Genomic DNA, 24225 nt, shown 5'->3' on the forward strand with positions numbered 1-24225 from the left:
ATTTTTTTCTCATTTAAAACTAGGAATCTTACAGAGGCATGCTATTCAAAATTGTGAAAATGCCAATCTGTCCCATCACACTAAATCTGCTTGCGTAATTAGCCCAACATGGTTATATCCTAAACAGTTAACAACTGGCCAGAAAGTCTATACGCACCTGGGTTTTATTCCGACAGCCCCTGCATTCATACGTATGGGTCCTGGTGTTAGCAATCGCCATTATTCCACAAAGATTGCAAACATGAACCTGATATGGATCTGATGCCTCAAACAGTCTTTCCCTTAAAAACTGGGCTGCCCCATGGGCAATCTGACAGTCTCGTTCCATTTCTCCAAAACGCAGGCCACCATCCCTGTTAAGAGAAAAAGATTATTTTGTATTATTTTCTACTATAAAATTTGTGCACAGGTACCATCCCTAGGCATGGCTGGCGATCAGGTTCCCTGCCTCTCCACCTCCTTCCCTCACAACCTGAACGCCTCCCCAACACTGTTTCCCCCCACTTCCTCCTTCCTCTACTCCCTCAGCACCCCGCCATGGTCTGCACTGCCCTCTAGTGGTCAGCACACATCATAGCAAGCGAATGAGCTCCCATTCTCCTGGTCGAACTCCCCAGGGGGCACTTTGCATATTAACCTTTCTTTTTTTTTTCTTTTTTCTTTTTTTAATATATTTTATTGATTTTTTACAGAGAAGAAGGGAGAGGGATAGAGAGCCAGAAACATTGATGAGAGAGACATCGATCAGCTGCCTCTTGCACACCCCCCACTGGGGATGTGCCCGCAACCAAGGCACATGCCCTTGACCGGAATCGAACCCAGGACCTTTCAGTCCGCAGGACGACGCTCTATCCACTGAGCCAAACCGGTTTCGGCCATATTAGCCTTTTATAAATACAATTTTCCTCATAAAATACAATGAAATTCAGAATTGAGTCTCATTATGCTATCATTTAACTTACTAGAATTCAACTCTGTACTCAAAAATGAGTAACAAAATTTGATCTCAATAAAGTAGCTTTTCAATGAATGAGTCTCCAGGCAATCAAGCCTGAAATAATAAACTGCTGGTGGCAAAAGGAGTGGAAAGAACGAGTGAATGGAAGGTTTTCCCAGCATGGGGGTGAAATACAAATTGTTCAGATCACCACACTGGTGGATGGATGGTGATAGCTTCCTTAGTATTCTTAATACACAAAAACATGAAATCAGTTGAGTTTCTAATGTTATTACCAAAAAACAAATCACTGGTCAACTTTGAAGGATGCTAGATAACCAACTCATTAACTGATAAACAAAGGGAAAGAAACAAACATTTATCTTGCCTTTACTATGTGAACTACGTCACTGATAATGATGCAGTTCTCTTACCGGGATCTACCCTCCATGGGCTGTCTGTTAAGGATCTGAATAGGCCCCCTAGCACGAGAATGAATCTTATCATCCACCATATGCTTCAAACGCTGGTAATAAGTGGGGCCAATGAAAATTTGTGATGTGATTTTTCTACCAGTGAATCCATTGTACAAGACCTGAAACAGATTTTGAAGCATAAACTTAAAAATATTGAACAAGTTCAAAGAATATATGGACATATACTGTATGATTCCATCTATATAAAAATCAAAACAGAAAAAATAATCTATACTGTTAGATGTCAATAGAGTGGAGGGGGGAAGCTAGTTACTGGAGGGAGACACAAGAGGGGGCATCTATGCATAAAAGTGTTCTGGTCATTTAATTTTCAGGATGTGGAGGCCAGTCACATGGGTATGTTCACAAGCTCTACATTTATAATGTGTACACATATTTGAAGTTTAATAAAAGGTTTAAATTCTTTAAAAATGAAACTACATTGATACAGCCATTCAATGGAATAAAATGTAAGCATACAAAATAAGGGCCTGGCCAATGTGGCTCACTGGTTGAGTGTCAACCTATGAACCCGGAGGTCACGGTTTTATGCCAGGGTTGCAGGATTGATTCCCAGTAAGGGGCATGCAGGAGGCAGCCGATCAATGATTCTCTTTCATCACTGATGTTTCTCTCTCTCTCTCCTCTCCCTTCCTCTCTGAAATCAATAAAAATATGTTTTAAAAAAAATAATGAAACTACACACATACTAAAAAATACATAAGCACCAACATACCTCATTTCCTCTGAGATGGTAGCCATAATCAGACAAAAGGTTAGAAATCTTCTGCACATTAACGGCATCATTAAATGGAGTGGCATCACCAATTTCACCCTTGTTAGCTGAAACCTTTACCAAAAAAAGTAATCTTTAAGAGGCTGTTTCCTTCAATTTTCCCTTAGAAAGCTGTATCAAAAATATGTTCATTAAAAAAATCATTCTGAACTTTAAAAAAATCTGTTATGGAAAGCTATAATATAATATAGTAGGTTCATTTTATTAACACAGTGTTTATAATTAATTTACCTAAAAAATAAAAACTCAATTATAACTCTTCAAATAGGAAGCCATCCATGAGAACAGTTAAAAAAAAAAAAAAAAAAAGAGAGAGACTCCTAAACACTTCCTATGTCTCAAGGAAAATACATTTTAATGCCCTAAAACCAAGTCCTCTACTTGTTAGGCTGCAGCCATTCTACCCTAACAAGATACTTAAAAAATAGAAAAACCTCTACTGAAAAGTGCAAACACAGCTAATAATATAGCTATAAATTTAAGTTCTCAACAAACTAACCACCAATGAGTTAACTCTTATCTATAGAAAAGAACCAGTAAAAAGGGTAACCAAGATATATCTATGTGTATATATATATTGCTTTGATATAGTAAATATTATAAAAATTCTGACTTAGCCATAACTGCAAATTTTTGCAAAAAGAAAAAAGGCATAATTAATCATAAACAATTTGTGACTGGTTGTGATTATGCCACATTAGCTTTTTCCAAAGTATCTTGAGTCAAATATAAGAGAAATCACCTATGATAATTTTGGAAAGAACATCGTTTGGAACCCATATTGTTAAAGAAAACCTCTTACCTTCCCTTGAAGACATTCAATCAAGTGACCAATTGTCATACGAGAGGGGATGGCATGGGGATTTATGATGATATCAGGGGTGATTCCTTCGCAGGTGAAAGGCATATCCTATAAATGAATTTAAAAAAAAAAAAAACTTAAACTTAAATCTCTTAGCTATGGAATAAGAACTGATCCCTCTTATCTGAACTTTTCTGTGTCCTAAATTCTGTTCAATACAGTATGCTCGTATATTTATTCAACACTAAAATTAAAAGTCAAGCCTTTATCACCTATGGACTCTTATGTTAAATCATTTGATTTATAAAATGTTCAACAAAACTCTGGGTTAAGAGTGAGGCAGATACAAGATGGCTGCTCGGGTAGGCAACTAGCCGCAGCCGCACACAACAATTTCAACAAAATACAACTAAAATATAAAATGGACATTACCCAGAACTACAGGCAAGTCGACTGACTGGAAATTCTACAAGAAGCAAGGAGAAAACCAGAAGGAAGCGCGGAGGAGCTGTAAAAGCCCAAGGTACGGAGACACGTGGCGCACGCGCGGAGAGGACAGAGCCGGAGAGGAGGGAGGCCGAGTGCCTGGCTGGTGGTCCCAAGCGGGAAGGAGAGAAAAGCTCCGACTGTGCTGGGCCCAGCTCCAACTGCTCTGAACCCCAATTCTAGGCCAGACCCCCGGGACCCAGGCTCATCCATAGGGAGCCGGGCTGTAAGGCGGGACTCCGGGGAAGCGGTGAAAGGAGGTCCCGGAGGCGCGCACACTGCGCGCAGAGAAGGGCCGGCTGGCTGTGCCGCGGGATTGCCCTGACGGGAAGGAGACAGGGGCTCCAGACTGCTCTGAACGCCACCTCCAATCCCAATACCAACTGAACTGAACCCCAATACCGGACTCATTGGGGGAGAGCATAGACAGTTTGGCAGCAGGCGAAAATCGAGGGCACCTTTCTCTCAGAGGCGCTTGCAACAAGTACTGAAGGACCCTGAGTCTCAGGAGTAGCATAGGGCGGGGTTGACGGAAGCCAAGGCTGTAGGCTCCACCCTGAAACCCCGCCCCATCAGGAAAGCTGCCTGCGAAAACGCCTAAACCAAATAGATCACAAACGAAAGAAATGGAGGACAAAAAGCGACTGGATATAGAGTTCAAAACCACACTTATAAGGTTGTTCAAGAATCTCCTAGAAAAGGCCGATAAAATAAACAAGACCTATGAGGATATGAAAAGGGATCAACTAGAAATAATAAGAGATCAACAAGAAATAAAGAATACATTGTCTGAAATAAAAAATATTTTAAGGAGTCCTAAAAACAGAATGGAAGATCGCAAGAATCAAGTCAAAGATTTGGAACATAAAGAGCCAGAAGACACTCCTCCGCAGACGCAAGAAGGCCAGAGAATCCAGAAAGTTGAAGATAATGTAAGAAACCTCTGGGACAACTTCAAGCGAACCAACATCAGAATTATGGGGGTCCCAGAAGATGAGAGAGAGCAAGATATCGAAAACATACTGAAAGAAATAGTGACAGAAAACTTTCCCCACCTGGTGAAAGAATTAGACTTACAAGTCCAAGAAGTGCACAGAACTCCAAACAAAAGGAATCCAAAGAGGACCACACCAAGACAAATCATAATTAAGATTCCAAGAGCAAAAGACAAAGAAGCAAGAGCAAAGAAGGTAGTTACCTATAAAGGAGCACCTATACGATTGTCAGCTGATTTCTCAACAGAAACCATGCAGGCCAGACGGGAATGGCAAGAAATATTCAAGGTGATGAATAGCAAGAACCTACAGCCAAAGATAATCTATCCAGCAAAGCTATCACTCAGATTCGAAGGTCAGATAAAGAGTTTCACTAATAAAAAAAAAAGCTAAAGGAGTTCATCACCACCAAACCAGAATTATATGAATTGCTGAAGGGGGTTCTTTCAGAAGAGAAAGTAAATAAAGATAAAAATTATGAACAACAAATACGTAACTATCAACAAGTGAATCTAAAAACCAAGGAAACTAAAAAAAAAAAATCTGAGGAACTGTTGAATATAATAGAATCAGAGGTATGGAAGGGGAGTGAACTGTTTATTCTTGGGGAAAAGGGGAGAGGGGGATGTGGGAAGAGACTGAACATAAACTGTGCACCTATGGATGAGGACAATGGGGGGTGGGGAAAGGGCAGAGGGTGGGGTGAGAAGGGGGAGAAAGGAACATTTGTAATAATATGAACAATAAAAATTTATTTAAAAAAAAAAAGAGTGAGGCAGATAAAAAAAAATACCTACCTCTTGTCTATACTGAATACCGCAAGTACCCTTTTGACCATGTCGACTGGCAAATTTGTCTCCAATCTGTGGAATTCTAACAGAGCGTACCTGAATTCATATAAACATAGGTTAGTTAAATCAATTTGGTTTATTTTCCATAAATAGCAATATGACAAAGCTATACTCACCCTTATTTTACAAAATTTATATCCTTCCTGGTTGAGAGTTACCATGACCTGGTCCACAATGCCTGTCTCACTAGTCCTGAGAAAAGTGCTACAGTCTCTCTTCGTATAGCGTCTGTTAGTGCTCTCCAGTTCATCTTCATTTTCAGGCAGGGTGACTGTTTTGCCTATAATAACATCATCTCCCGATACACGGACCCCGGGAGCTATCAGACCATCATCATCCAGCTTGTCATATATGGCATGCCTCATACCTAAAAAGAAACAGACATGGCATTTCTAGAATGGTACTACCACATAGAAAAGTATTTAAAATGTCACATAATCCTCTCCACAAAGATTAAAAACCAAATACATAAATCAATTCTAAGTCTGAGAAGTTAACAGGAATCTCTAACATACCATGACCATCCTATATAATGAAAGGCAAATATGCAAATAGACCGAACAGCGGAACAACCGAACAACTACTCGCTATGACGTGCACGGACCACCACGAGACAGACACTCCAACCAGTAGGTTAGCTTGCTGCTGGGATCTGGCTGATTGGGACTGAACGAGGCAGGCCAGACACGCCCCAGAGCCCTCCCGTATCCCTCCCTGGCTCTAATCATGCACCAATGTGATCTCTCAGCCTGGCCTGCACCCTCACGCAATTAGGGACCCCTTGGGGATGTTGGAGAGCTGGTTTCAGCCCAATCCTGCAGGCCAGGCAGAGGGACCCCACTTGTACATGAATTTGTGCACAGGGTCTGCTAGTTCCAAATATTATAAACAATTCTGAACTCTAAAAAGCACTAGACTAAGCACTGGAAAATCAAATTCTCCACCTGCTGGGTGACTTTGGAAAGTGTGTTGCCATCTTCTGACCTCTATATTACATGAGAAAATATCTATGGCCTCTACACACATCTTCCCACAGAAATTTTCAATGTTATCTTATGTAAATCAGGACACCAATTCACTATTGCATAGAACCATCCCAGGAAACAGAATAATAGGAAGATGCTTAGGGAAACAAAACCCACTGTACTTCATGCAATACTATTATTAGAAGTCAAAATTGAAGCAAAGACATCCGATTTCCCTAGGACATTCTATCCATAATACCATATACATATTTTTAGATGTCCATGAAAATAACAACAACTAGAAAAGGAGTTTTTTGGGGGGGAAAGAAAAAAAGCTAGGTATCCTCTCATTTATTTGTTAAATGTATACAAATACTGTGACTAGACAAATATGGTCACACCACAATGTGAAGAAAGGAGTGGGTTCCCATGCAATACATAAACTAAAGGACAGGACACACAGTGCAAGTGAAAATGAAGCTGAGGTGTGTCCCATGATATCACACAACCTCTCTGATTTCCAAATACCCTCCTCAAAGCAGGATCTACCAGGATAGAAGAACTTGTACCAAGCCCACTCCTAGGAACAAAATATTTTGGCAAACACACATATTTTCTTAAATATGAGTGGGGGGAAGGGGGTCGGGGGTCGGGGCGGCAATGTTAAAATGTGTACACAGATAATAATTTTAAAAATTTTTTTTAAATGAGTTCTAAGAATGACATAAAAACATACTCCCACACGGCACAAAGTTAAGGGGGGAGGGGGAGAGTAACAAGAATTAGGAAAACCATGCTAAGTTAACTTGGAATTCCATAATTTAAATGCCAATATCACTTACCCTGGCATGTTTCACGTGTAGGCTTCTCAAAAACTTCTTCTTGGTCAAATCCTTTTTGGGATTCCTGTTCTTTGTATGATCGATAGAAAACAGATCTAAAAAACACACAGTTCTGAAGGTAACTTCTATTTTCCTCTAATGGTAGGACTTAGAATATAACCAACAATTTTTATTTAATTGATTTTTGGAAAATAATCTAAATCATGAATCGAGGGCGAGAGTTATTTAACTATATTAAAGGTCATAGTGAAGTCCTAAATGCTGTCACATGGGTCATACATGTAGCACTTGACCCATAACCTGAACACAGCTGGAATTATATGTGAGAACAGGAAGGATCTAATGTCACTGAGTCCAACCTCCTACCCAAAATAAGAACCCTTCCATAGGACCTCCAGAGATGGTCACCCAGAATCTGTTCCAGTAGTCAAATGTGACATATTAAGCTATAATTTCCACCCTCTGGTCCTAGTGCTCTCTGAAACCACACAGAAAGAAAAAACCCATCTTCTTCTAAATTCCCAGTTTTTTAACCAATCTTCATATGCCGTGGATTTGAATTGCTTGTTAATAAAATAACAGCATAATAGAAAAGAAGATGGGGAAAAAAAAAAAAAAAAAAAACCACATAATAATTTTAACAGTTATTTATGGTCCTAAGATTATAGGTTTATTTTTACTTCTTAGACGTTTCGATTATATCTAAATGCAAACATGTTATTTGCTTATAAAAGGGGTGGGGGTGGGATCAAAATATTAGCATCTGAAAATCCTGAGATGCAGGAAGCATGACCATCAACCAAGCCATCTGCTTTCTGGGTAAGGAATTAATTTCACACACAAAACTCTACACAGGCATCCACACTACAGCATGTGCCTGCCAGACTGCCACTAAGCTTCATGAATTGAGGCAAAAGATTAGGTCTCTTAACAGAAAAATGTATCTGCTGTCAGATCAAAATTTCTTCCAGCTGACCTTCAAAATCACCAAAAAGTTTGAACATATAAAAGTCAAACCTATGTTTAGAGAATTTTTTTTAAATTAAAATATTAGTATTTCGACTGTATATGTGTTTGGCAACTTTTATAAATAGCTGACCTGAAAAAGCCTCGGTCTACAGCTGAACGATTCATGATAACAGAGTCTTCTTGATTATATCCAGTGTATGATGCAATGGCCACAATTGAGTTGATACCTGTGGTGCATTGAAGAACATTCATTAAAGCATCATCTGGGAAACAAAAAAAAATTGCCCCTCTCTTTTACTCAATACATCCCCTCCTAGAATAGCAATCTGTCTGATGGCTTAACATTTAACACAAGCAAACCCTAAGAGCGGTCATTCCCAATGTATCCTTTCTGATAATTAGTGATTATACATACAGGTTACCTCTGATTTATAAAGTAACTCCCCAAACCAAGTTTCATGATTCTCACAGTAATCCTATGCCATAAACAAGGTACTGTTATTATTCTCATTATCAGAAAGCATTAATTAGCCGAAACCGGTTTGACTCTGTGGTAGAGCGTCCGTCTGCGGACTGAAAGGTCCCAGGTTCGATTCCGGTCAAGGGCATGTACATTGGTTGCGGGCACATCCCCAGTAGCGGGTGTGCAGGAGGCAGCTGGTCGATGTTTCTCTCTCATCGACGTTTCTGGCTCTCTATCTCCATTCCTCTCTGTAAAAAACCAATAAAATATATTAAAAAAAAAAAAAAAAAAAAAAAAAAAAAAAAAAAAAAAAAAAAAAAAAAAAGCACTAAGTAATTTATTTGTGATCCAAGTTAAAAAGCAATAAGATGATTTCTGGTTTTAGGCTTGAACCTGGTACTACTTCTTTCCAGTGTTACTCTGACTCTAGATCCTCTCCCTACACCACCAAAAAAATGGCACTGTATCTTAGCCACCACAATCTTACTCTTAGTTGCTGCTGCCAAGACTACTTTTGATCAAGTAGTCAAGAAGGAAAAAAGTTGAAAACACACTAGATTATAATAAAAGAAATGATTATTCAATGTGAGTGGGGTTTCAATTAATATAATCCACATATTTGTGAATCATGAGATTTTCCAAAAATGAAAATACACTCTAAAGCTATAATAAAAGGGTAATATACTAATTAGTCCGGACCTCTTACAGATGTCATTCCAGACGTCCTTCCTGACAAAGCCGGGGCCAGAGGAAAGCCGGCCCAGGTCCCGGGTGTCTGCCAGCAGCTGGAGGAGGGAAGCAGCCCGGGTCCTGGGTGCCTGCTAGTGGCCAGAGGAGGGAAGCCCGGGTCCCAGGTGCCGGAGTGAAGCTGGTGCCAGGGGAAGGCCTACTCTTGCATGAATTTTCATGCTTTGGGCCTCTAGTAGTTAACATAATATTGTGACTTAAATATTTCAAATATGGAATAAAAACTATGAATATAAAGAACCCAAAATCTGGATGACCAGATGTTCTGCTTATCTGAATTCTGAAATAATAAATCTTATATATTTGTTTCCTTAAAGCTAAATTCAATTCTCAAACAACCTACCCTTCATAGAAAGACATACCATTCCTTTACTCCTTTAAGTGTACAGCAGGAATGTAAGTTTAAACCAGTGGAGTGCAGTAAAGGGGTGGCAGTGCTGCTGGTCTGGGTCTGGAACACTTTATTTATTTTTTTTTTTAAATATATTTTATTGATTTTGTACAGAGAGGAAGGGATAGAGATAGAGAGTTAGAAACATCGATGAGAGACAGTCATTGATCAGTTGCCTCTTGCACACCCCCCACTGGGGATATGCCCGCAACCAAGGTACATGCCCTTGACTGGAATCGAACCCGGGTTCCTTCAGTCCCCAAGCCGACGCTCTATCCATTGAGCCAAACCGGTCCTGGCTGGGTCTGGGACACTTTAGACACACTCCTCCAAGTCTAATTCCCAACCCAAACTAGAAACAGGTTTGGAGAAAGAGATATATGCTAAGGGCTGCTCTGCCATAGAAAGCTTTCTACCAGCTGTTTTAAGCACACTGGCCCAAGGTAGCTGATTCCAGTTAGTTTTAAACCTCAATTCCTTCCTAACACTTTAGAAAGTAAATTCACACAAAAGCTTAGATTTCAAACTTTACTTGAAAGATCAGCTCTGATCAGATCACTGGGTCTGCACATACACATCACAACCACAGCTGAAGCTTAATAAGGCTAAACCCAACAGAAAGGCAAAACCTCTCTCCACTCACCCGCTACTCACCCATCCGGCTTAACCTTGTACAAATTTATGATCGCAAACCCATTTAACAGATAACACTAAATACTGGGCTGAATATAATTCTGTCCGCTCTCTAAGGAAAAAGGATCATTGAAACAAGAGTACATTTATCATTCTGAGAGCAATAGCTTGGTGTATTTACACTGGGAGCAGAAAAACATAGAATCCTCTGCTCAGGGAGGAAGCGGGGAGTGAAATTCTCCAAGAGAAGGGCAGTGTCAGGGAAGCTGAGCCTTTCTCGGTAAAGGCCAGAGATAAAGCTCCCAGTAGCAGGCAGTCAAGAAGAGATCAGAAAAGTCAAACAGTCACTTCTCAGAATTTCAATAAAAACTCCTCTGGAAATCTAAATTATTTCCTCCTCTAAGAACTATTTAATAACATCCACATTAGTCGTCATCCTTTTGTATGCATTCTTTGGGAGAGCTAGAATAATTTTAAGTTTCACACCGTCAAGAGCATAATGTAGGATTCTGGAGGCGAGGGTTCCTAAAAAGAACTGCGAACTTTCAGAAATGTCGGGGCCTGGGTAGAAATGATGTGATCCTAGGAGATATGTGGCACTTGTGAAAAGGGCCTGGGAAGACGTCCCCAGCACGTCCCCACGTTTCCATGGAGCACTTCCACGGCCACTCTCCTCCAGGTACGCAGCCTGTAGGCGCTCAACTGTCTTGCCCTTGTGAGGCTTTCCTGCCTCTTGTGTGACAATCCCCAGACTCCTGCATAGGCCACATCACAACAGCCGAGGGGGCAACATCCTCCATCCTACAACCTTTATCCGTGGTATTCAGGCAGGTATGAGAGATCAGCTAAGTTTAGCTAAAAACAGTGAGCTTCTGAATTATGTATCCAATAATTTTTCTTCCCTTAAAAGTCCCAAATCGGGAAGCAATGTAGTGAAGAAGAAAGAGCATAAGAAAGAAAGATGGGGGAAGGATGGGGTTCAAGTCAAGGCCACAACTGGTTAAAAGGGACAAAAATAGGCCAGTTTAAATTCTGTATTTATATATTTAAGTAATGTACCTGTAAGCAAATAACCTTTCTGATCCCATCTCCATTTATAAAACAGAGATGACATAACCACTACTATTACTAATCCACTAACATTTATTCCTCCCCTATTGCTAGGCACTAAGCTACGAGTTCCAAGTGGATTTAACCATTAAATCATCCCAAAGCTCTATAATGTCGGTACTATTATCCTTTTCATTTTGCAGGTGAAGAAACATCACAAAGATTTTATGATGCTTAGAAATAACATGTGTGAAAGCACCCTACATGGTGTTTCACCCAAACTGAATGCTCAATAAATATTAATAACTTTGTTAAAAATATCTGTCAGCTCAAGGACTATAAACATTTGAAATCTGGGATTGCAACCCACCTGCCAGCCAAGTTCAAATACTTCCTGCCACTTTGTTCTCACCCACTTCAAGCCTCAGCTCTAAGTCCCGACCCACTGTAAGTCAAGGTGAACTTGTCACAAAAATCTCTGCTCCCAGAAGATATAAATCAAGATAACAGTACTCTACAGGAATAAAAATGATACTAATCAAAAAGACATTCCTCCCTAGCTGGTTTTGCTTAGTGGATACAGCATCAGCCTGTAGACTAAACGGTCCCGGGTTCAATTCCAGTCAAGGGCACATGCCTAAAGTTGTGGGCTCAGTCCCCAGTAGGGGGCATGCAGGCGGCAACAAATCAATGATTCTCTCGTCATTGATGTTTCTATCTCTCTCTCCCTCTGAAATCAATTTAAAAATATACTTTTTTAAAAAGACATTCCTTATAATAAACAGATTGGTCTATTCCCATTGGTTAGGGCTCAAAATTTAGCCACTGCCAGCTGGTGTATTAGGCAGGGGCCAGATCCAATAATTGACCCAGGATGGTCAGGAGACTGGATCCATCAGTACACTGAGCAAAGAAGTATATACACTTAAGACAATAGGAGCCAGGCTTGTCACTGTTGGAGAATGCAGTCTAAAATAAACACTATGGTGTTGGATTGAGATGGGAGATACTAGTGTGAACTCATGACTCTTTGACACATCCTATATAATAAAAGGGTAATATGCAAATCGACCAAACTGCAGAACCACTGGTCGCTATGACACGCACTGACCACCATGGGGCAGACACTCAATGGAGGAGCTGCTCCCTGGTGGTCAATGCACTCCCATGGCTGGCAAGCACAGCAGCGGTGGCAGGAGTCTCTCTTTTCTCCACAGCAGTACCTGCATTGAGTGTCTGCCCCCTGTAGTCCAACCAATGGCTCACGAACCGTGAAAGGGCACGGACTGGGCTGAGGGACCCTCCGCCCTCCTCCGCCTGTGCACAAATGTCGTGCACCAGGCCTCTGGAAGATGCCAGAAGCCAGTTCCAGCATGTCATAATTGCAAGAATTTCATCAAAAAATTGATGAAACTTGGGGACTCAACAAGGGCTGAGTCACATATGTTATGCCTGTTGGAATGGCTAAAGGCATTTCCCCAAACTGAAAAAGATTTGAATAGATGATTGTTTGCTGCCAGACAGCTCAGGGCATATTAATCTACATGCTATTGTCTCCTACTGTCCAAACACCTAAACAGCCATAGGCTATTCCCCAATCTATATGGAAATCCTGGCCTTTGAAGTATATAGCTCCATCTTGCCTTAGGACAAATTGTGCTAATAAAAAGCAAGGGGTCCTGAGACAAGGAGAACTTAGCTCCTATAATTAAAGCTCCTCTTACCCTCAATGCCTTTTAAAATTATCTTTTGTCTCTGGACTCTTACTTCAGTTACACACAGCCTTTCTTCAGATTGCTGAACCCTTCTTAATGCTGGAACAAGAACCCCAGCAAGTAGAGATATAAAAATGAGAAAAGGCCCAGCCAGCATGACTCAGTGGTTGGGCATCGACCTATGACCCAGGAGGTCATGGCTCAATTCACACTCAGGGCACATATCAGCGTTACAGGCTTGATCCTCAGTAGCGGGCATATAGGAGGCAGTCGATTGATGATTCTCTCTCATCACTGATGTTTCTATCCCTCTCCCCCCACCCCCCCTTCCTCTCTCTGAAATCAATAAAAACATTTTTTTTAAAAAGTAGAAAATAGGGTGTGTATGGGGCATATGTATATATATTTTTTCCTAGTTCTGTCAGCTGAGAGAACCTGTATGACATTCTAATAACATGTAGCATACCTCACACCCAAATTCTGGTTTCTACATACTATCCTCGCTAAAAGGAGAAATAGCTGAGGAAAGCACAGCTGAGGAAAAATGTAAGGAAGTACTTAAAGAATAATGAGGAGTTATCTTGAAGAAGCTTCCACTGGAAAATCTGGAACAATTTCAGCCTCCAAATGGGAGAAGTGATGGAATTAGAAAATTGCCATTTGGCAGCAATCATCATGGTAAGCTAATTGCTGAAAGTTGGACAAGAAATAGGATATTTACATTGCCTCAAAGTGTATCCTCACAAAAGACTTATTACTTACTAAAAGTATAAAATACTTTATTTAATGAAAAATGGAGAAACCTGACACATACCATCTTGACTACATGATAAAAGTTAAAATCACTATAGGACCTTCTTTGATGCACTGAGAATACAGCATCACTCCCATGCTAATTCTGCCAAAAATTCATAACCTTGATATAATTATGAGGGAAAACAGTCAAACCCAATGTGAGAGATAATGTACGAAGTAATTTGCCTGAACTCTTCACAGACATCAAGGTCATGAGACAAGGAAAGACTAAGGAACTGAGACATGCAACTGTTGCAACGCACAGTTCTAAATTAGATCCTAGACCCAATCAAGACATTAAGAGCACAACTGGCAACATTTGCATTAGGCACTGCAGACTAGAGGGGTATCAATGTTAACCACCTGATTTTTAAGACTGCAGTATGGAGTCATCCTTGTTTTAAGAAACATACACAGAAGAATTAAAGAGTGATGTGGCTTCGTGTCTACAACTTATTTTCAAATAGTTCAGAGAGGGAAAGGGAAAGAATAAGGCAAATGTGGTAAAATGTGAAGTAGGAGATCTGGATGAAGAGTATATAGGAGCTATTTGTACTATCTTTTCTTTAAATATATTTTATTGATTTTTTACAGAGAGGAAGGGAGAGGGATAGAGAGTTAGAAATATCAATGAGAGAGAAACATTGATCAGCTGCATTCTGCACACTCCCCACTGGGGATATGCCCACAACCAAGGTACATACATGCCCTTGACCGGAATCGAACCTGGGATCCTTGAGTCCACAGGCCGACGCTCTATCCACTGAGCCAAACCGGTTAGGGCTAATTGTACTAATCTTACAACTTTTCTTTAAGTTTGAAATTATCTCAAAATAAAAGCTTTTAAAATAGATAACATGATTAAGGCATGAAATAATAACAGAACTAAAAGGCATATAGTTCCTACCAGCCATGCCCTCAACACTTCATCTCAGTACCAAAGGAACATTTTATTTCAAATCCAACCCTTTAGTTATATTTCTCTTCTTCTCTAGATATAAAGAAACTAGTATCTAAATGTTGAAGAAAACACAGCACTGTAAGCCCAAGGATATGAGTGTATTGTAGAAAACCTATCATTTTGTTTTTCTAGACAAGAGTAACCCCTTGTGGAGGACTTTAAAAATACTAACCTGTGAGAATCTGTTATTAAAATGCTAGATCCTTTATTGTAGTTAATTAAAAGTCACTACTTACAAGGTACACTTTATTAAATAAAGATTACCCCCAAAGACAAAATTCTATTAATAATACCATCAAGACAATTGTGCCAAACTATGCTGTCTCCTTAGATATTCAACACATGCCTTCTCAGCACCCTTTTGCCTGTAGTCCAGTCTTCTTGAGAAATCTCCTCTGGCAAACTCCTGATTCTCCTCTTTTATCAGCTATGTCTCAAAACCCCTCTCCCGATTTCCTTTCCTGGTGCCTAAAGTTCTGTCTCTAGCTGTATTCTAATTCTGAATTTAACCTCAGCAGTTTCATAGTAATCTATACTTACCATTAATAGATCAAAAACTTAACAGCTCTAGATCTGACTTTCTTCAAAACCATGTTTGCAACTCACTATTGGAAGGTCATTTCTTAGATACTCTGGTAGCAACTCAAAATCAACATGTCAAAAACTGAATTTATCTTACCTCTAAAACTTCTTCCTTCTTCTGATCTGCGCCAATTTTATTAATACCCTGTATCCCCGAAAATAAGGCAGTGTCTTATATTAATTTTTTCTCCCAAAGTTGCGCTAGGACTTATTTTCAGGGGTTGTCTTATCTTCCCATGCGCTAGGTCTTATTTTTGGAGGATGTCTTATTTTCGAGGAAACACGGTAGTACCTCTCTCTCCTTGCTCACCCAAGCCAGGAACCATCTCTTCATTGTTCTACATCCAATCCGTCAACAAGTCCTATCAAGTGTATTCTAACCTGTATCACCCCTTAGTCTTGTTCATTTCTTTAGGACCTTACCATTTCTCACTTAGAGGCCAAAAACTCTAAATTATCTCTGTGCTAATATTGTATCTGACTCTGATCTACTCCTCAGATGAATGCCACATGATATTCCTAAAATATAGTTCTAATTGTATTACTTCCTTGCTCAAAAGGGTCTTCATTCTCAAAATGAAATTCAACCTGCTCTCCTCCACAGTGAGACCAAGCTTTCCTCACATGCACTTATACTTTCGTCATATTACAAGGATGTGACTACTGACTGTTCCCATACCTCAGGTGTTCCTGGATCTAGGCCCTGCTGAAACCTTCTCTCAAATTCAAATATCCTTTTATCAACTTTAGTCTAAAATGCTACCTTCCCCATGAAATTGGCTCTAGATTTTCAATAAGAAAACACATTCCCTTCCTCTGTGCTACCAAAGGACTCTGTACCCCCATTATAACACTTTTGATGTAAATACATTTTTATTTATGTTCATGCTTCCAATCACATCATAAATTCCGTGGAAAAAGAGACTATGTCGTATGCATCTTATTAACCTTCCCAAGCACCCAGAAAAGTGCCTTAAGCATGACAGGGCCTTAAAAAAATGTACATAATGAACAAACCTGCTGGCAGCTCTCTAAATCGTAGATATTCCATAGAGCGTGTAGTCACAAGCGGTTTTTGAGGATAATAGAGAACATGGGCCAATGTATCCATGCGGACGTGAAAGTTGGTGATATAAACACCCATGGCCTGCTTACCCATAGCAGACTGATATGTGTTTCTAGGGGACTAAAGATAGAAATGAACAGCAGAGTCAATAAAAATGTAAGTATTCCTAAAAGAATATACTCTACAGGTAATGACATAAATCAGAAGAACTGGTAAAGTTTCTGGGGGGGGTTTCTGAAAGGTAAGTAAGTGATAACCCTTTGGAACAGGTAATTATGGCTTCTAACAGTGAAACACAAGAACAAGCATGTTAAATGCTAATTCTATAGGAGTTCACAGCCTTTCATTAAAAGGCTTTTCTTTAAAAACTACAGACTACAACCAAAGGACTTGTGTGCATGCATAAGGGCCTAGCCAGTGGCCATAGACAACAAGGGGGTGGGGGCATATGTGAGGAGGGGTTTGGGATGGGAATGGAGGAATGAGGACAATTATGTGATATCATAATCAATAAAAAAAAAATGGGAAAAAAAGTAAAACTACAGACTAATCTCTAACTTTTATTCTACTACCCCCAATTCCTCACAAATAAGAAGTTAAAAATGGCTACCAACCTGGTTATGATCAGGAAATGGAATAATAGATGCACAGACACCAAGAATCATTGATGGGTGAATCTCACAGTGTGTATATGTGGAGCAATAAGCTACTTCTTTCTCTTGTAAATCATCTGGAGTCATTGCCAGCATCACTGTTTCTTCTTCTAGAGTATCAATATATTCCACTACCCCACTGGCCACAAGATCCTGCCAACTAAAAAAGAATTCTCTTAATTCCTGAACTCTTTTAACTAGGCATTCTACCTAATAAAGAGTATCCCAAAAGTATAGAAGAGATTGTGGTTTCTTATTACTAGAACTAGAGGCCCAGTGCATGAATTCATGCACAGGTGGGGTCTGGCTGGCCTAGTCCCAAATAGGCCCATCAGGACTGGGCTGGCTGGAGGGAGGGACTATGAGTAATTGGCTGGCGTGCCCCGCCCTAAATTGGGGTTAGGGGTGCCCATCAGGGGACCGCAGCCTAGGGGAGGGGCCATGGGTGGTTGGCCAGCCGGCCTTGCCTTGATCAGGACATGGGGGCAGATCTGGGGTGGGGCCAGGTGGGGGGTGGGAGGAAGAAGCTATAGGAGGTTGGCCAGCCAGCCCCATCCCGTTGGGGTGGGGCAATCAGGGGCGGGACCAACTTGGGGGAGGGGCTGTGAGAGGTTATCCGGCTGGCACTGCCCCCTGTTGGGGTGAGGGGTGCAAAAAGGGGCAGGGCCAGTCAGGGGAAAGGGCTGCAGTGCAGGCCTATCATAGTGGGCCAAGCCAGCCAAGGGGAGGGGCAGTGGGAGGTTGGCCACCAGCCCCACCCTCTGGTTAGGCTGATTTGCTGGCCACAGTGGGTGTCATAGCGACTGGTCATTCTGGCTTTACGATTCACTGGCTTTATATATATATAGATAGAGAGGATACATCACTCGCCCAGCTGGCATGGCTCAGTGGTTGAGTGTTAGGAGTCTATGAACCAGAAGGTCAGGATTCAATTCCTGGTCAGGGTACATGCCCAGGTTTTGAACTCAATCCCCAGTGTGGGGTGTGCAGGAGGCAGCTGATCAATGGTTCACTCTCATCATTGATGTTTCTATCTCTCTTTCCCTCTCCCTCTCTGAAATCAATAAAAAATATGTATATTTTTAAATATCACTGCTCATGAATAGTTTCTTTTTGGGTCAATGAAAATATTCTGGAATTAGATAGCGGTGATGGTTGCACAATCTTGTGATATACTAAAAACCATGAACTATATACTTGAAAATCATTCACATTTATTGTATGTGAATTGTATCTCAACTTTTTTCTCACTGCATGTACTTACCTGTAGTTGTTATATTCTCTTTCTTTCAATTGATCAATATGTCTCTTCTTCAACAGAAGCTTTTGTTTTTCCACAATCAGAAGTGGTCTACAAATACGACCTGCGTCTGTGTAGATCCGAATCTCCCTCTCTCGAATATCTCTGATCATTGAAACCTAGATGTAAAAAGACAAAAATCAAATGGACTGTTATATTCTTTATCATTAAGGCTTAGCTAAAAATACAATAAAGCTCCTAATAAATTCCTGAAGTACCCACTTGTCAAATAAAATAGACAAATCTTAACAGATATCCATTGTTTAATACATTAAAAGGTTAGGTATAATTTAAAATTTTATAAAGGACAAATGTCTAACCTTGGTAATTATAGACCTGAACAACACCATCTGGTAATAATGTCATGCAAGATAAAGTAAAACAAAACACTGTTTCAGAGAAAGAAAAAAAAACTTTCAGGTATCACAAACACTAATAAATGACAATTTTTTATTTTGCTTCTTTGATAATCACATATACTTCACTCTGTAACCTTTCAATAACCAGCCCTGTATCACTCTGCCTTGACAATACTTTCCCAGGAATAAGCTTGACTCCTCCCAGTCACCTATTAGACAAATGGCTTACAGTCTAGCCATCCAACGCAGTAGTCAATTGCTAGCCACATGTGACTACTGAGCACCTGAAATGTGACCAATGGGAAATGAGATAGGCTATAAGTATAAACTATACACTGCATTTCAAAGGTAATACCAGAAAAAAAAGTAAAAATTTTCATTAATATTCATTTTGAATATATGTTGAAATTTTAATGTTTTAGATGTACCTGGTCAAACAACATATTATTTAAATTATTTTCATTTGTTTTTTACTTTATAATATGGCAACTAAAAAAATTTTAAATGAATATGTACCTCAAATTATATTTCTACTGAATAATGCTAAAAATACATTCCCAGACAATATAAAAAATTATCAATGAAGAACATAATTATTAAAAGCAATGCAGAACTTGAAGTACACATACATTTATTTAAAAATAAGTCAAAAGGAAAAGAGATTTTCAAGTGAATTGCCTAAATCTAATATATAGTAGTAATCTTGAAGTCAACCATGAAATAAATTGCCAATGAGTTGAAAAATGGAAACACAGATTGCTATTATTTCTCCACAAAAGTACTTTTAAAAAGTGAAATCACATCTGGATACTTTTATTAAAGAAAAGATTGGGTCTGTTTAAGAAAGGAAAAGATCTGGATTACTCGGTTTAAAACAATAGTAAAAATAATAAAAGCTTTATCAAAAACATCAAGTTCCTCAAAACTAGAGTCAAAGCCAATAAAAAGAAAATGTTCCAAGTTCTTAACCCACTTCCTGTCCTTAGAAAACAATCTGAGGAGAAACATTGTGTCTATGACCAAAACATGATGAGTGGCATTCTCAAGTCCCAGAAAAGACCTTGCTTTCAATGCACTGCCTTGAATCCTTAGAGAATTCCTAGAAGAATATAGCTCTATTAACTTACCAGGAGGACATAAAGTGAGTGTGTCCTCCCAAAGGCCAAACAGTATCTTACATTCCAAAGGAAACAGGTGTTCTTTTATAGGTATACAGAGGACTACTGACAGGAAAGCCGAACAAGCCCAATAGATGATTCAAGTTAGAAATGGGTAAAATCGGAACTTCTGGTTATCAGAAAATGTGAAAGAAAAGAAAAAGTACCAGACAACTTCTAAGGTGCCTACACAGGTCCATTTACAATGTTCAACAAACTTTCAAGATCTACTATATGCCCTAGCTGGTTTGGCTCAATGGATAAAGCATCAGCCTGTGGACTGAAGGGTCCCGGGTTCAATTCCGTTCAAGGTCATGTGCAAGGGTTTCGGGCTTAAACCCCAGTAAGGGGTGTGCAGGAGGCAACCAATCAATAATTCTCTCACCATTGATATTTCTGTCTCTCTCACCCTCTCCCTTCCTCTCTGGAGAAAAAAAAAAAATCTACTATATGTCAGGCACCATGCTCAAAGTGGAAAATAACAGTCACAGTAAGACATATTTCCTGTCTCTGAGTTAATAGCATAGTGTGTGAGTCAGATATCTTAATGTTGGGGTCAGAAAACAGCCTACAGGTCAAATCTGCCCTCACCTGCCATCTGCTTTTGTAAATAAAGTTTTATTCATTCCCATTTTGTCTGTGACTGCTTTTCACTACAACAGTAGGGTTGAATACACAAAGACACTGTATAGTAAACAAAGCCTGAAATATTTAATATCTGGCCTTTATAGAAAATGTATGTCTTGATCTAAGTCAAACTGGGAGATCAGGTAATGTATCCTGAAGGAGATGATGTTAACATATGTTTTACAGAATAAGTGAGATTTACCTGAAAAAATAAGCAACCTTTCTCTCTTCAGCCTGTTTTTGAGGAGCCATTGGGGGACAGGGAGCAGAAATATTCAAGGTTTAAGGTATGGGTCCATTGAAAGTAAAAAGGCCTAAAAAAGCATGAGGAATTTAACTTTACCTCAGAGACTACAGAACATCTAAAGGAGGCTCTTAGCAGAAAAACATGGCGGTAACCAAGTTCTCAATCATAAAAATACAGCCAATTTTGTTTCTTAGGCTTTCTCTTAGCCCTGCCTGCCCTCAAATGAAACATGCTCTTCCTGCCTTCAAGCTGTGAAAATGCCTGGTGCCTGGGTCAAAACCTAGGGTGTCTGCCTTCTAGAGGAAAGTCTGGAGCCACAAAACTCTCTTCTCTGCTTTGCTGGGTAAAACGATGGCCAACTATTGGCTTAAGTGTATTGTAGTTTCCTTTCAAGTCCACTTTCACCTAAACAGACCCCAAGGGTAGATTTGAGAGAATCAAAAGTCTGAGCCATATCCCTAATACAGTACACTAAAAGCATAAGTCCTATTTTGGAGAAAAAGTACATACTATATTTTAATGATTTTTTTTTAATCCATCCTTATCCCAAAACATTTCAATATCCACCTAAATATGACAAGATTCGTGCACGGGGGTGGGGGGAGAGGGGGTCCCTCAGCCCGACCTGCGCCCTGCCCTCTCCAATCCGGGAGTTTCTGTCTGTCCTCTTAATGAAAGACTCTTACTTCAGACACAATGATGTCCATTTGACGCCGCAATTTCCTTAGAGTGTTCATAAGTTGTTCAGGATCTTTATGTATTCCAACCCAGCAGCCATTAACAAAAATCTTGGTTGCACTAAAATACAAAACCAAAAGAAGTTTGCATTTAGTAACTCTATATTACGCTATAACCAAAGATTAATAATAGCTCTTTTAAAAATTACATCATACACACTCAGCAATAGCTGCAGGAGAAATTTCTTCCAAATTTTCCATACTCCATTCTTCTAAAAATTCCAGAATTGGAGAAGGTTGAGATCCAACTGAAATATAAGCCATCAGGGCTAAATTCTTCACAAGTCCTACAGCATGGCCCTTAAAATGACAAGCAGAGTATTAGCCACACTGCTTCAGCGTAAATACCAAAACGATTTTCCATAGACACTTTTCCTTCAATTTGATTTCAGGATTTACTTCTACTTTCTAAGAACAAAATTATCTTAGTTCTAAACCACACTACATGATTACATAAAAACTCACTCTGAAAAATAATTCTATCCTATATAATTATTGGCAGACTCTTTGTTCTGAACATAAATTTTAATGCATTACCTCTGGAGTCTCAGCAGGACACACCATTCCCCACAAGGTATTATGCAACTGTCTTGGTTTTGCCAGCTTGCCATCTCTACCGATTGGAGAATTTAAACGACGCAGGTGAGAAAGAGTAGATGCAAATGTCAGACGGTTTAATACCTATACAACACAATGGCAAATCTTTTAATGTTTGGGCATTTCTGTAAAACTATCACATTTTTTGGCAAATACTAGAATGAGGCAAAGTCATATTTTTACAGATAATCCACTGAGCTTCAAATGGAGCCCATCCCTCCTTTCTCCATCTTTCCCTGGATAATCTTGTTCACCCCCATAACTCCCATAACTTAAACAGGAATGGTAAATATTTAACATATAGTTCTAACATACCACATGTTTTCTTTATGGTCTGTCTCTAACCACTAGGTCATTAGTTCCACAAGGGTGGGGATTTTTTATTTTATTCTCTGTTGCATCCCAGTACATAAACAGCACTTGGCATACATCATGCACTCAGTGAGTGTTAAATGCTATCCAATCACATTCCTTTGACTATAGCAGACATCTCTAATCCATCCTGAGACCTCTAAATCCAATAAGGAGATTTTCCTACATTCACTCGCTCCTTTCTCCATCCCTTTGTTCAGGATATCAAGAAATTTTCTCCAAGTTTCCTGTGAACCACTGGTTCTCCACTCCTCCCAGGCTTGGACTATTTCCCAATTACCCTTCAAGATTCAGCTAGGTGTTACTTGCTAAAGACTTTTCACCCTCTCAAGCTGCATAAAGTGCTTTTCTGCAGCATTCCCACAGTAGATTGTGCACATCCTTCATTATAATACTTACTATACCATGTTGCAACTATGTTTACATCTATCTATGAGTACAGATGGCAAATTACTGCAGATCAGGGATCATGTTTTATTCATGTGTGCAACTCAAGTGTGTTACACAGTGACTGGCTCATCAAAAGTTCCAATAACCATCCACTGAACTGAACTGGCAACATGGCATTTATCATAATGCAGCCCACAGCCTAGTAGGCTGTATACAGATGAATCTGTCTCCTCTGAAAGCTAGAACAGTATCTCATTCATGTTTGTGAATCTAGCATCACAAACACCAAGTATACTCAATAAATCCTTGCTAAGTTAAAAGGAACTAGAAACTTAACTTTGCTATTTCTCAGAGCCTCTGGGTTTCTAGGAATCAAGCATTTGAAGTTGATGTCTGAATGCCAAATTAACCAGGTGATACAGGTTAGTAAAAAAAAAAAAAAAAGAAAAAAAAGAAAGAAAGAAAGGCAGAGGCCAAGATCCAAAAGAAAAAGTTCCATAAAGCTAGACATATGCATGTAGATTTTCAATCTTCTATGAAAAATAAATAGAAAAAACTAAAGTGCCTTGTGAAACATTCCCTATTATTCCATCTAAGAGTAGCTACTGCAGTCCCTGTACAAAGGACCAGCCGACAAAGAAATCAGTGTTTTATTTTCCTCAGTCAACTTCTAATATAAAGCTTTTAAGACATAAAAATTTCACTAACATGAACTATCTCACCTTCCAAATGGCTATTCTATATTATTAACTATTTTGATGCATGCCAAAACTCTAAGTCTCTATTAGTAATAATAGTAGCTAATTTAAGAAAAATTTCAGGGGGAGTAGGGGTGGGCTAGAAGGGGTCAATGGGGAAAAAGGGGGACATACGTAATAACTTTTAACAATAAAGTATTTTAAAAAAGAAAAATTTCATTTTCATAATTCAAAAGTCTCCAATGTTCTACATCTGACCAAGCGGGGAGGGGGGAAGCAAAATAACCCATATTTAACGAATGAAAGAATCTGTTAGTCCCATAACATTTTGCAATCAGGCCTGTAATCACAGTCGGCATCTTTACCTGAGATACTCCAGCTCTGGCTTGGTGAGCTTTCTTTTGGTCACCCCAGTTTCCAGTAGCTAAGGAGTATTTTAGGCCATCAGATATAATCCTTGTTTTAATTGCCAACTCCAAGTTAAAATCCTTTCCTCGATCAATAAATTTCTGTGCATAGATCCGTACTTCTTTAAGTAAATTCTTAAACATGCTGCCAAATAAAAT

At 39.5% G+C, this 24225-nt stretch overlaps 1 protein-coding gene across 5 annotated transcripts in view; it reads right to left on the reverse strand.

The window, feature by feature from the left end:
- Positions 1-24225, reverse strand: part of POLR2B (RNA polymerase II subunit B) — a 41961-nt gene that overhangs the window by 598 nt on the left and 17138 nt on the right. For 3 of the 5 annotated variants that reach the window (XM_036415293.2, XM_045572173.1, XM_036415283.2), the window contains 15 exons: positions 24025-24211; positions 22140-22283; positions 21763-21902; positions 21552-21663; positions 18440-18594; positions 17137-17335; positions 16474-16642; positions 8250-8382; positions 7151-7245; positions 5460-5710; positions 5290-5379; positions 3012-3119; positions 2150-2263; positions 1372-1532; positions 158-353 (listed from right to left, as the gene is read on the reverse strand). In XM_036415293.2, coding sequence (XP_036271186.1) covers positions 158-353; positions 1372-1532; positions 2150-2263; positions 3012-3119; positions 5290-5379; positions 5460-5710; positions 7151-7245; positions 8250-8382; positions 16474-16642; positions 17137-17335; positions 18440-18594; positions 21552-21663; positions 21763-21902; positions 22140-22283; positions 24025-24211 — 2254 coding nt within the window. The remainder of the gene's footprint in view (positions 1-157; positions 354-1371; positions 1533-2149; positions 2264-3011; positions 3120-5289; positions 5380-5459; positions 5711-7150; positions 7246-8249; positions 8383-16473; positions 16643-17136; positions 17336-18439; positions 18595-21551; positions 21664-21762; positions 21903-22139; positions 22284-24024; positions 24212-24225) is intronic. The other 2 variants (XM_036415301.2, XM_045572178.1) reach the window with 2 other exon arrangements.

This window comes from Pipistrellus kuhlii, unplaced genomic scaffold (genome assembly GCF_014108245.1).
Source record: "Pipistrellus kuhlii isolate mPipKuh1 unplaced genomic scaffold, mPipKuh1.p scaffold_m20_p_1, whole genome shotgun sequence".
NCBI classification, from domain to species: domain Eukaryota; kingdom Metazoa; phylum Chordata; class Mammalia; order Chiroptera; family Vespertilionidae; genus Pipistrellus; species Pipistrellus kuhlii.